At 40.1% G+C, this 13,281-nt stretch overlaps 1 protein-coding gene across 6 annotated transcripts in view; it reads left to right on the top strand.

Moving 5' to 3' along the window:
* The first annotated feature begins 815 nt into the window (after positions 1–815).
* The window catches only part of LRRCC1 (leucine rich repeat and coiled-coil centrosomal protein 1), a 39,732-nt gene continuing 27,266 nt past the window's right edge, over positions 816–13,281 (top strand). For 3 of the 6 annotated variants that reach the window (XM_070477445.1, XM_020884588.2, XM_020884590.2), the window contains exons 1-6: positions 816–1,089; positions 3,383–3,588; positions 3,849–3,914; positions 10,011–10,178; positions 12,075–12,250; positions 12,344–12,550. In XM_070477445.1, the coding sequence (XP_070333546.1) occupies positions 1,001–1,089; positions 3,383–3,588; positions 3,849–3,914; positions 10,011–10,178; positions 12,075–12,250; positions 12,344–12,550 (912 nt within the window). In that variant the 5' untranslated portion in view covers positions 816–1,000. Of the gene's footprint in view, positions 1,090–1,169; positions 1,453–3,382; positions 3,589–3,848; positions 3,915–10,010; positions 10,179–12,074; positions 12,251–12,343; positions 12,551–13,281 lie in introns of those variants that run through there. The other 3 variants (XM_070477444.1, XM_020884589.2, XM_020884591.2) reach the window with 3 other exon arrangements.

Genomic DNA, 13,281 nt, shown 5'->3' with positions numbered 1-13,281 from the left:
GATCTAGTCCCTTAAATCTACAGTACAGTTATAAGGGATTTGATTTAGGTCATACCTGAATGGTCTAGTGGTTTTCCCTAAATTCTTCAATTTCAGTCTGAATTTGGCAATAAGGAATTCATGATTTGAGCCACAGTCAGTTCCCGGTCTTGTTTTTGCTGACTGTATAGAGCTTCTCCATCTTTGGCTGCAAAGAATATAATCAATGTGATTTCAGTGTTGTCCATGTGTAGAGTCTTCTCTTGTGTTGTTGGAAGAGGGTATTTGCTATGACCAGTGCGTTCTCTTGACAAAACTCTATTAGCACAAGTAAGGCATCCCACAGATGTCTGTGGAATCAACAGGAGAGCCAACTGCCCCGGGGGGAACAACTTATAGATATGGAAGCCTATACTTTGGCCAAAGAACTGACTCATTGGAAAAGACACTGACGCTGGGAAAGACTGAAGGCAGGAGGAGAAGGAGACGACAGAGGATGGGATGGTTAGATGTCATCACCGACTCGATGGACATGAGTTTGGCTAAACTCCGGGAGTTGGTGATGGACAGGGAGGCCTGGCATGCTGCAGTCCATGGGGTCCCAAAGAGTCGGACACGACTGAGGGACTGAAATGACTGAACTGAAAGCCTTTACATCTGTAAGAACAAGCTGCTGTGAAATCGCCTTCAGAATTCAATCGCCCACTGTGCAAAAACCATACAGAAGCACCAGACGGGAAAGACCTATTCATTCCCCAAGCGGCCCGCAAGATGTCTCGCTTTACGGCAAGTCCCAAGCGTTCGCCATAGATGCCGTAAAAGGGAAGGACGCCCTCTAGGGAGAGTCTCCGGCTTCCGGCTTCACGACGCATTCCGGGCGGGAAAGGGCTCTCCGTCGGTTGGAGAGGGGGGTTTCGCCCCGCCCCATCGGGCCGGGCTTCCGCCAACCCGGGAGGCGTGTTCCGGGCTCTCGGCCCTGCGCTGGACGCCGGTTACGACCTCTCTCCCTGTCGCCGGTGCTATGGAGTCGCCGGGGGAGGCGGAAGTCGAGAATGAGGACGGCGACAGCAACTGCGGGGATTTGTGCTTCATGGACAAAGGCCTGCGGAGGTAAAGGGCGCTCCCGCCGCCGGGAGCGGCCCGCGCAGGCCCGGTCGGGGGTCGTGGGCCTCGGGTGGCCTCGGGGGATAGCGGAGACGCAGAGCTGCTTCTCAGAGGCCGCGCCCGAAGGCGTCTGGCTTCGCCCGCCGCTCCGCGCCACAGCCGCGCTGCTGAGGGGCCAGCCTCGTGTCCAGCGGGCCGCCCGCCCTCCGCTCCCGGGACTACCCGCGTCCCTGCCAGCCTTTGTGGGTCCTTTCTTCACCGCTGCTGTTCGTTTGCTCGCTCTGTCGTTCCTGGTCCTCTCGGGTTCTGTCCTCTCTGCCCCTTCCCTGTGACAGAAAGTGGCAGCGGAGTGTCTCTGGCAGCTGTGAAGTAAGAATTGGCTGCTCTTCATTGGTTTTGCCTCGGTTCTCTTTGCCCCCATTCTGATTTCTCCTTTGCAGAGCGCTGTGATACGTGTATTGTTCACGCTTTTTGAAAATGGTAACCCTATTTAGTTTACCGTTTCCTTGTTTCATGCAGCCCAGGGGTGTGCACGATGGTAGGCTCTTGGTTCTGCGTTGCTAATTGGCCCCGTTGCTTTTTTTCAGTCTCAGCCCTCTCCCTTTCTCCATTTGACACCCTGTAATTAGCCACACTAAAGGCCCAGGCAGGCAGTTCTGTGCCACTGTAGGCTTGTCTTTGCCTTTCCCAAACGTGGTTTCTTTGTTGCCTGCGCTCTCTGCACACCCTGCTGATAATTAAAATAGCTGGTTCTGGATCTCTATCTAAAATTTGTCAGAAAATTCCACAAGGGTGTTTCTTCCAAAGGACTGTTTATATTTAATAATAGCTGCCACGTTGAATGCCATCTATGTGTGTGACTGTATTATCATCAATCCTCAGAATTGTGCAAGGTAGTAATGTTACAGGGGACATACCTGAGACTCAGAAGATCTTTATAACTTATGCAACTTCATGCAGCTGGTGGACTAAGTTTGAATTCAAAATCATTTCTGTCTAATTTCACGGTCTGCTTTTCAGACAGATAACTATACTAAGATATCTGCACAATATTATCTTCCAGAAACAATGTTTCAGAAAATAAATGTCTGTCATTAAGAGCATGTGTTACTAGCATAAGGTCTGGCACTAAATAATAGCTCATCCTGGGTCTCCTGCATTGCAGGCAGATTCTTTACTGTCTGAACCACCAGGGAATACCCAGTTAATGACAGAAGCTAGATAATTGGAAAATATTAGGAATAGTCACATTCAGAGAGTGCTAGTATGAAATTTAGAAACACATAATCTTTTTCTGCCGGGGTTTTTAGGAGCTTCAGTATGAAGAGTAAAGCATAAACTGATCTTACGACGTATTCAAACTTTATGTGTTTCAATTTTAAATTTGAGATTCTTAATACTAATTTGGAAGCAAACCTGAATTCCTTGTTTTCCCTTTTTACTCTTTGGCTGCTAACTCATTTTCCCACTGTGAGATTTCCTACAGCTTTACTGTAGCTTCTACAAAACATGGAAGAGATGCCCCTGATTTTGTGTGTCCCAGTTCTAGCATCTCTGAATTATGTGCACTGTAGCTTATATTCCTGGAACTCCTATCTTCAGAAGAGACTCTAGTTAAAAATGGCAGCAATTCAGAGAATGAAAAGATGAGTTCTGTCTAGAGGAGATGCGGTCCAAATTTCAGCAAGGGAGGACAGGGACTTTTTCACTACGAATGGCTATAGCTAGTGGTTTCTTTTGAAATCAGCTACATTCTGGGTTAAACAGACATTGCAGACAGTGATGAGAGTAAGATTGTAAACTCAAGTGTCAGATCCATATTTATTCTGGCTCAATTAGGTAATTTGCACAAGAACTTGGACAAGTTACCTACTTTCTGTAAATTGTATCCTTAAATACCTACTGCTTGGAGTTGTGAGGATTAAATGAGCAGGGGGAAACAGGTTTAGAGAGACTAATTCAAATAACATAGCAAAAAAAGTGCAGATTTGAACTTTTATAAATATTGCTTTTGCTTTATACTGATGACTGCATATAAAACCTAGAAATGCCCAGCATCCCTTTCCTTTCTTGATTGAGTTACTTATCTATATAAATAGTACCAAATACTGGCTGGTTGTAGGAAACATTGCACCTTATGAGACATTTCAAAGCTACCATAAGTAGGAAAAATTTTATTATAGAATGAATAGAGTACCTGCATATTATCTGCATGCTCTTTGGTTAATTTTAGTTTTTTAGTCATGATTTTTAAGTCCATTTTTTACTTGTTTTTAATAATATATATTTTCCTTTGTAGCATATCAGAGTTATCTTTAGATTCAGCTCTTCATGCCATCAATCTGCATTGCAATAACATCTCAAAGATCACATCCATTGATCACATTTGGAATTTAAAACATTTAGATCTGTCATCTAATCAAATAAGTCAAATTGAAGGACTAAACACACTGACAAAACTATGCACTTTAAATTTGTCCTGTAATTTGATTACAAGAATAGAAGGTTCGTAAGTGCTTTTCATGTATTATTTTGTGTAAGGAAGATGATAAATATTCATAAATTTTTAAGTCATTATATAAAAAGTTTTTTTCTAAAAACGTTACCAATTTTTTAAAAAATTATTTTGCAAAGTACCAGTAAAACTGATTTCATTGTTATCAGACTGTAGATTTGCTTCAAAGCAATCTGAAATAGTATTGTAATATTATATAATCCTAATTAGTTGATTATTTGAACCTTATAATGACTTTATTTTATTTTAGGTCTTGAAGCACTGAGTAATCTGACTAGACTGAATTTATCTTACAACCACATAAATGATCTTAGTGGTAAGTAGATGAGCTTCTGTTTTCTATAAAGCTGAGTATTGGGCACATGTAATGAGTGATATAGCTCTGCATGTTGTAGAACTGAATAATAAAATAATTTTTGACTTAAAATCTCATCTAAAGAGTGTTTCTCAATCATATTTTCTTTGCTGGAGCTGAAACTATAGATGAAGAAAAAATCAGGAATAAAAGCTAGAGTAATGAGTTACAGAAAAAATTTGGTTAAGAAGGACATACTTTGGGAGGGATGTACTTTTAATCTGAGAGAATTGGTGAGTTATCTGTTACTAGTATATAGAGAGGAATAGTTGCAATAGAACTTTCCACAGTGATGAGAACTCTCTATGTGTGTGCTGTCAGGTATGGCAGCTAATAGACAGGTGTGCCTTTGAGCTCTTGAAATGTGGCTAGTACACTGAGGAACTGAATTTGTAATTTTAGTTAATTTTAATTAAATTTTTATTTCAATTTAAAAAGCCACATGTGGCTAGCACTACCATGCTCGATGTAACATAGGTGTGTAGCATTCCAAAGGCTATAGCAAATTGACTGTCAAACAAAGGGTTTTTTCTTTTTGACATTTCCCTGTCTTAAGAACACTAAAAACTGTTAATCTTTTAATGACGTACAGTGATACACTAACATAGTGAGCAAAGTTTTATGATGATTCTTAAAATAATCTGTCAGAACCAGGGAAATTCTGTAATTATTCTCATGCTGCTTCTTGTCTGTTAGTCAGTCAGTCTCGTCCAGCTTTTTGCAAACCCAGTCCACGCCAGCGTCCTCTGTCGGTAGGACTCTCCAGGCAAGAACACTGGAGTTGCCATTCCCTCCTCCAGGGGATCTTCCTGACCCAGGGATCAAACCTCCATCTCTTGCGTCTCAAGTATTGGCAGGTGGATTCTTTACCACGGAGCTATCTGGGAAGCCCCTAATTATCTTCATAATCCTTATCAATACTGTATTTGAAGCAGTCTTATTTCATTTGTTTGCTTTTCTCCCCTGCTAGGAAAATACTATCCTATGCCAGGAATTTAGTACCCAAAAAATAAAATACAGTGACCTAGTCCCTACCCTTAAGCAAAGCAGCAAAAATATTTTAATTTGTAAAAACATTTTTCCCCCAAAGTGAGAAAGTATTAGAATTGAGTATTAACCATAGCTGTCTCTGCTGTGTGATGTTAGGCAAAGTATATTGTTCTTTGGATGCAGCTTCCTTAACTGAAAAATGTGAATCTCAGATAAGATAGTTTTACTCAACAAATATTTATTTAAGTTTCTTGTCATAGGGCTTACATTGTAGTGGGGAAATAAAACAAATAAATGAGATCATGTCAGCCCCCTAAAAAAAATAAGCAAAAGATTTGAACAGACTCTTCTCCAGAGGATATCCAAATGACAAGCACCAAAAAAAAAGTTTTGCATCCTTAGTAATTAAGGAAATACAAATTAAAATCACAGTGAGATCCATTTCATACCTCTAGACTAGATATAGTTTTAAAAAATTACAATACAAAATGTTGGTGAGATAGATTAAAGCTTGCATGCATTACTAGTAGAATTCAAAATGGTAAAACTACTTCAGAAAATAGTTTGAAGGTAAGCATATAATCATGCGTTTCTACTCCTAGGTGTTTACCCAGCAGAAATGAAAACATGTCTAATCAAAGACTTGTATATGAATGGTAAAATGATTATATTTCTTTTCTAAATTACCACGTTTATACGGTTATTCATAATCTCCAAAACTAGAAAACACTGACATGTCTATCACCTGGTAAATGGATAAACAAATTGTGTTGCATCCACAGGATGGATTATTACTTGGCAATAAAAAGGAATGAACTATTGGGTCTTCCCTGGCAGTCCAGTGGTTAAGACTCCATGTTTCTAATGCAGGGGGTGTGGGTTGGAGCCCTGATGAGGGATCTAAAATCTTACATGTACAGCACCCCCCCACAAAAAAGAGTGAACTATTGATATATGCAGCAACATAGGTAAATCTAGAAATATTACAGTAAGTTATGCTAAGTGAAGACTCCCTGGTAGCTCAGTTGGTAAAGAATCTGCCTGCAATGCAGGAGACGCCGGTTTAATTCTTGGGTCGGGAAGATCCCCTGGAGATGGGGTAGGCTGCCCACCCCAGTGTTCTTGGCCTTCCCTGGTGGCTCGGCTGGAGAAGAATCCACCTGCAGTGAGGGAGTGTTGGATTGGCTTAAAACTCAACATTCAAAAAATGAAGATCATGGCATCCAGTCCCATCATTTCATGGCAAACAGATGGGGAAACAGTGATGGACTTTATTTTCTTGCGCTCCAAAATCACTGCAGCCATGAAATTAAAAGATGCTCTTTGGAAGAAAAGCTATGATCAACCTAGACAGCATATTAGAAAGCAGAGGTGTTACTTTGCCAACAAAGTTCCATCCAGTCAAAGCTGTGTTTTTTCCAGTACTCATGTGTGGATGTGAGAGTTAGACCATAAAGAAAGCTGAGCGCCAAAGAATTGATGCTTTTGATCTGTAGTGTTGAAGAAGACTCTTGAGAATCCCTTGGACAGCATGGAAATCAAACCAGTCAATCTTAAGTCAGTCCTGAAAACTCATTGGAAGGATTGATGCTGAAGCTGAAACTCCAATACTTTGGCCACCTGATGTGAAGAACAGACTCAATGGAAAAGACCCTGATGCTGGGAAAGATTGAAGACAGGAGAAGGGGATGACAGAGGATGAGATGGTTGGATGGCATCACCAACTCGATAAGTTTGAGTAAGCTCCGGGAGTTGGTGATGAACAGGAAAGCTGCAGTCCATGGGGTTGCAAAGAGCCGGACACAACTGAGGGACTGAAATGAACTCAAGCTAATTGGAGGGAGCAAATCACAGAAGATTATATTGTATGATCCTATGTGTGTGATATCGGGAGAAGGCGGTGGCACCCCACTCCAGTACTCTTGCCTGGAAAATCCCATGGACAGAGGAACCTGATGGGCTATAGTCCATGGGGTCGTGAAGAGTCAGACACGACTGAGCGACTTCACTTTCACTTTCACTTTTCACTTTCATGCATTGGACAAGGAAATGGCAACCCACTCCAGTGTTTTTACCTGGAGAATCCCAGGGATCCCGGGGCCTGGTGGACTGCCGTCTGTGGGGTCGCACAGAGTCGGACACGACTGAAGCAACTTAGCAGCAGCATGTGTGTGATATTCTGACAGAGGCAGAAATGAGATAGTTACCAGGTATTGAATACAAGAAAAGATTGATTTACATAGGGACACAGTGATTTGAGTGATGAAAATGTTCATCTCCATTGTAAGGATAACATAACCATATATGTTTGTTAAAGCACATCAAATTCTATGTATATATTTTCTATGCAGAAAATATATAATTTTGTTGTTGTTCAGTCGCTCTCAGTTGTATCCAGCTCTTTGTGACCCCATGGACTGCAGCACACCAGGCTTCCCTGTCCTTCATCATCTCCCAGAGCTTGCTCAAATTCATGTCCGTCGAGTCAGTGATACCATCCAACCATCTCATCCTCTGTCATCCCCTTCTCCTCCTGCCCTCAATCTTTCCCAGCATCAGGGTCTTTTCTGATGAGTTGGCTCTTCACATCAGGTGGCCACAGTATTGGAGCTTCAGCTTCAACATCATTTCATCTAATGAATATTAAGGGTTGGTTTCCTTTAGGATTGACTAATTTTATCTGTCTGCAGTCCAAAGGAAAGTATAATATGCAGAACTATTAAGTTTTGATAGATAATTCTTCGAATGATATGTTTAAAGCACTTCAGTAGGTAATGACAGTTTATATTATTAAGCACATGCAGAGACACCAAGGTGTGATCAAGCTTGCCAGGATAAGGAACAGGAAAAAGGCTGCTGCAGCTAGAGCATAGCAAATGGTGGATTAATGTGCTAAGAAAAGAGTTGGGAAAGTAGGCGAAATCATATCACATGCAGCTTCATAAGCAGGGTGAGAAACTGACATGTTATTCTCATAACAACAGGAAGCCATTGAAAGGCTTTAAATCAGTAAGTGCTTAATCCATCTGCTTAAAGAATCACTCTGGCTACTGAGTGGGTGAAGAAGAATGAACTTTAGTAGGACAGGAGTGAAAGGCCAGTGACCAGTTAGAAAGTTCTTTCAGTGGTCTGGGTGTGAGATGACGGGGCCTTGGACTAGTATGGAAATAGTATAGAGAAGTAAATAATAGGTTTTGCATGGGAAGTTCATAGAATTTGTTGATAGATTGAGATGAGGAAGTGAAGGGAAAAGGAATCAAAAGGTATTTTAAGAGTTTTCTTTGTAATAATGAGTGGATGATGGTGCTATTTCCTGACATGGGAAAGATTGGAGCAGGGATAAGTATTGTGGATTCTCAAATTTGAGACCCTCATGAGATATATATATGTGTGCAGGTACAAACATGTGTGCAGGGGTAAGAATTAAGGATTCTGTCTTAAATTTGAGAACCTCATTGGGAGTGTGTGTGTGTGTGATCTGTGGTTTGGGGGTAGGGCATCATGGTGGGTGTTGTAGATACGGCACTTCAGTGGTGTTCGTTGCCATGACTCTGGGAGGTTCTGAGTCTGTGGCTAGAGAAGGAGGACCAGAAATGAGCCCCCAGGGGCACTTTAAAATTGAAACATAAACAGGATGTGAAGTTGCAACTTAAGAGAAAGAACAGGTAACAGGGAACTGGAACTCGGAAATGTGATGGTAAATTAAGAAGAAATGTTGAGTATGCATGAGAATACATGACAGGAAATCTGATCTTGTAGTGAGTGGTCAAAGAAGACTTCTGAGGGTGTGACAGATGAACAGAAGTTAGTGATAAAGCCTATGAAGAAAATAAAAGAGGCAGCTCTGTAAAAAAGATAAGTAGAAGTTAGCAAGAAACAAAGATCATTGAGGAGGATAAGAGTATTCCAGTCAGGTTGAAGAAATGGAAGAAAAGAAAGGTGAGTCCTCTTACATTATTATCAATAGTGTTAGTATACTACTGTAATGGGCTTCCAGAATCTCCTGCAATGCAGGAGATCTGGGTTCGATCCCTGGGTTGGGAAGATGCCCTGGAGGAGGGCATGGCAGCCCACTCCAGGATTCTTGCCTGGAGAATCCCATGGACAGAGGGGCCTGGTGGTCTACAGTCCCTGGAGTCACAAAGAGTTGAACATGACTGAGCAATTAAGCACAGTACTATATTGTGTACTTATCCTTTTATTATGTTAGGGCAGTTTTTATATTAATTTTTATATTTTTTCTTCCTATTTGTGTTAATGTTTTCAAATAACCAGAAGTTTGTGTAATTATGAACGGAGAGTACTAAGCCAGGCAAAATTCGAAAACTAAGACCTTCAGTGGATCAGAGTAGTAGAGAGGTCCTTTTGAAAGAATGGCCCTTCCAAAAGAAGAGAAGCTAGGGCCTGCCGCCGTAGTTGATTCTCCTCTCGTTGAGGGGTGCTCCTGGGGGTGTTTTGACTGCCTCACACTTCTGGGTTAAGCCTTGCTCAGCACACTCCGTTTTGAGTAAAACTCTGACCCCTGTGTGCTGCAGCTGCGGCTGAAGTCAGGCTGGCCAGGGGCTGTGCCGGCACCAGAAGCCTCGACTGCGAGCCTAGTTTATGACGTCACCTTGCTCTAGATGAGCTTATACGAGAAACGTTACCAGGGAACTAAATCAAAGGGATGCATGCTATTGGTGTTTGTTTTATACTCAACCCAATAAAATTGGAGTATTTGCTTATGTCTGATCATTTAAAAAGATGTGTTGGTTGAGAACTTAGAAGCCATTGCCTTATTCTTATTCTCATAAAAGTGCATGGGCCTGGGGAGGCCCATTTTTTTGTTGGAAGAGAACCAGAGCCTAGGTACCCCGGGCTCTGGCCTCGAGAGATGCCAAACCCTCGCTTCTTCAAAACAACAGCTCACTTTGCTGATACCCGATTCATTAGGTAGCTCTTTGCAGCAGAGTCTTATTACCCTGCAGCTCCTTTGCCTCTTGAAACAAACGAATATGAAAGTTATTTTTAATGAGTTGTTAGAAAAATGACTGCTGTGACATCACAAGAGCATTGTTCGTATTGCAGGTTTGATGCCTCTTCATGGAATTAAACATAAACTTAGATATATTGACCTGCATAGTAATTGTATCGATAGTATCCATCACCTACTTCAGTGTACAGTGGGATTACACTTCTTGACTAATCTTATTTTGGAAAAAAATGGAGAGGATAATCCTGTCTGTCATTTACCAGGTATGAATGATTCACTCAATACTTTTTATAACAATGATATTAAAAGGTTCTTTATTTTCTGCAACTACTGTTTATGACCTCCTTGAATTTGTCTTAAACTTTGCAGCTTAATAGCTTTGGAAGAATATGATTACAAATAAATTATTTTAAGACTAAATTACTGTTAAAAGAGGGATACAGACTGAACAGGTAAGTAATTGTATTTAGACAGTTTTATATTTAATAAATGATGCTTCAAAATTAAATTGTGTTTATGATATATTCCTATAATACTAAGCAACCATACAAAAAAAGAATATAGAATTTCTATAGCTATTGATAAGTAGTTATCGCCAAGATATACCACTGTTAAGAGAAAGAAAAGCAAGCAGGTTGCAAAGCATTGTGTATAGTAGGCTACTATTTGTGTGCAAAGGATAACTGTGTGTGTTTGCTGAGTATACATATAAAAGAGCTAGAAGGATTCACAAAAAAACTGATAATAATAATTAGCTTCAGTATTTGGTGGGTAGGGATCAGGAAATGTTAGGAAAACTTTTTACTGTCTTCTGAACTTTACACCATGTGAATGTCTTAAATTATTAATAAGTAAATGATTTTTTTAAGAAGAAAGCTTAAATTTAATATGATGTATAGAAGATGCTACTGAAATGCCATTTGATCTTATTCAAAATCATTGAGATCTGTGAAGATAAAGTGGACCAGACTGCCATTTCTAGAACTCATTTATCTCAAATTGCTTAACCTAACAATAGGATTCAAATGTAACATATGAACATACATTCTCAAAATCTTTTTGGATAGAAGTTGGCTGAAGAGGCTCCAGTCTCATTAATATGCATTTATAAGAAGGCTTTTCCCAAAATGGAAACCTGCTTTCATAGTTTTACTTTCAGAAGAATATGTTAGGTTTGAGATCACCTGTTTTCCTAAGCCCACAGAATAATAGAATCTCCCTGAAAATCAGAACAGATTTCTGTTTGGGAGGGAAACCCTTTTCTTAGAAGAAAACCTTATCCCTAAGACAATTTATTTTCCTTTACTAACCCACAAGGTGGATTTATTTTTTCTAATTATCTCATCTCAAGAGCCTCTAGTTCCAATAGTTTGAACCCTTGTTTTTCACTTTCTTTCCTAGACGAGGTATTTCTCTGAACACAGTTGCTCACTCCCCAAAGTTATTTATTACTGAAATTACTTTTCTTTCCTTAAAATTTCTAATGTTAATTTGCTTGACTTCTTTCTTTTGGAGTTTTATCCAACCACTTTATTTGCAGTTGAGCAAAATTAATTAAAGCATTTTTGTTAGCCTAAAAACCAAATTTATGTTCACTTGCCAGCTTTCTCCTATTTAGTTGTACTTAAGGAAGATGATCATATTTTTAAATACTCAATAGATTGCCTGTTTTAATCCTAGTTACATGTAGTGTAAGAGGAGAAAGCAGAAATGTTTAAGCTGGTTAATACTTATAGCCTCACTAGCAAAATTTTGATCTCTGATTGTTATTCTATCATCCTGATTTACATCTGTACTAGTTGTATTACAGATAAGCAAGGGTTATGTTTGGCCTCCTGTCTAGAGTACATTGCTACTGGTTTTGTGCATTTATACCTTTAAGGCAGTCTTATGAACAATGCAGAAATGATACTAACTTTCTGATTTCATCAGGAGGATTGTTTGGGAGGGACTTGGGCATAGTGTTTTGTTTGTTCTGTATTTAATGATTGCACGCTGGAGAAGAATTGAGTAGTTTTTTGTTAGTTTATTAGTTGCATTCCAGGACTCATTTTATCATTCAGGTGATATATGTCATAGCTGATAAGTTTACTTTATTCTAAACGTAATAAACCTTTTTTTTAATGCTTGAGTTTTCATTTGAATGATTTGTTTCCAAGGATACAGAGAAGTTATGCTCCAGACTTTGCCGCAGCTCAGAATCCTAGATTGTAAGAACATATTTGGTGAGCCAATAAACATGGCAGAAATAAACTCATCACACCTACAGTGCTTTGAAGGTCTTTTGGATAATTTAGTTTCTTCTGATTCTCCCCTAAACATAAGTGAAGATGAGGTATAGTACTGTTTTGTTTTTCTAATGTAAAAGATGTTTTCAGATTTTAATAAATGTAAGTGTAAAGGGTTCTGGTTTGCCTCTGTGTCCCAGATCACTGATGGGATGCCAGTGGCGCCCCCCGTCAATGAGGCAGCGCCTTTGGATCAGTTTGTAAGCACACCAACAGATACTGGTTTGACATCGCTCATGTCTGTGTGTCCCTCTTCCGAGCCAGAGAAAGGCAATCATGAAAATGATCTTCAGAATGAGATGAAACTGCAGAAATTAGATGACCAAATTTTACAGCTTCTCAGTGAAGTAAGTCATTTTCCTGCTTTTCTAAGCAGTGTGTTTGTTGAAGAAAAAAATTAAGAAAATGGGCAATAAAACTGCATACAAGCTGACCAACCAGAAACCATCTGTATTTATTGCATTGGTGTGTATGTTTATTTTTTTTTTCTTTAAAGTAGGATTCTGTTGTAGTAGTGGTGGTAACACACTTGTTTCACTCATTTTCCTCAATGATTTTCTTCAAATCGTATGTAGTTCATTGGGTGTTCTGCTGTACTTCACGTTAGCTCCACCCATCTACCTTTGGATTCAGTGCTTACTAACACAGAGGATGTATGAGCGACTTTTGGCCTCTACTTTCTCTTCAGTTGTTTTTATAGTCAAAACCACTTCTAGAACTTACACCTAAGTGGCAAGTTAAAATTCCTGCTTCAGTTCCTGGGAGCGGGTAATAGAAAATGCTTATGGAATGATTATAGTTCACTGGTTTGTAATAATTCTGAACTATTATCTTTAACACTAGCAATGCTTAATAAACATGAGACCTACCTTAGGTGAGTATGTGCATAAGACTGTAAGGATCCCATGTGCCAGAAATCCCTGGAGGTTTCAGCTTGGGCTACAGAGGTAGGTCAGAGAAGAGGTAGGTCAGAGGAGAGCCAGGACGGGAGTGCTGGCAGATGCATTCTTTGGCATCACTGATAACACCCCACCGAGCTGGTAGGACCTTTGTCTCCTCAGAGCTCGTCCTCCATCCT

Source organism: Odocoileus virginianus, chromosome 15 (assembly GCF_023699985.2).
Source record: "Odocoileus virginianus isolate 20LAN1187 ecotype Illinois chromosome 15, Ovbor_1.2, whole genome shotgun sequence".
NCBI lineage: Eukaryota > Metazoa > Chordata > Mammalia > Artiodactyla > Cervidae > Odocoileus > Odocoileus virginianus.
Note: the sequence above shows the minus strand (reverse complement) of the source record. Positions and strands in the feature narration are given on the sequence as shown.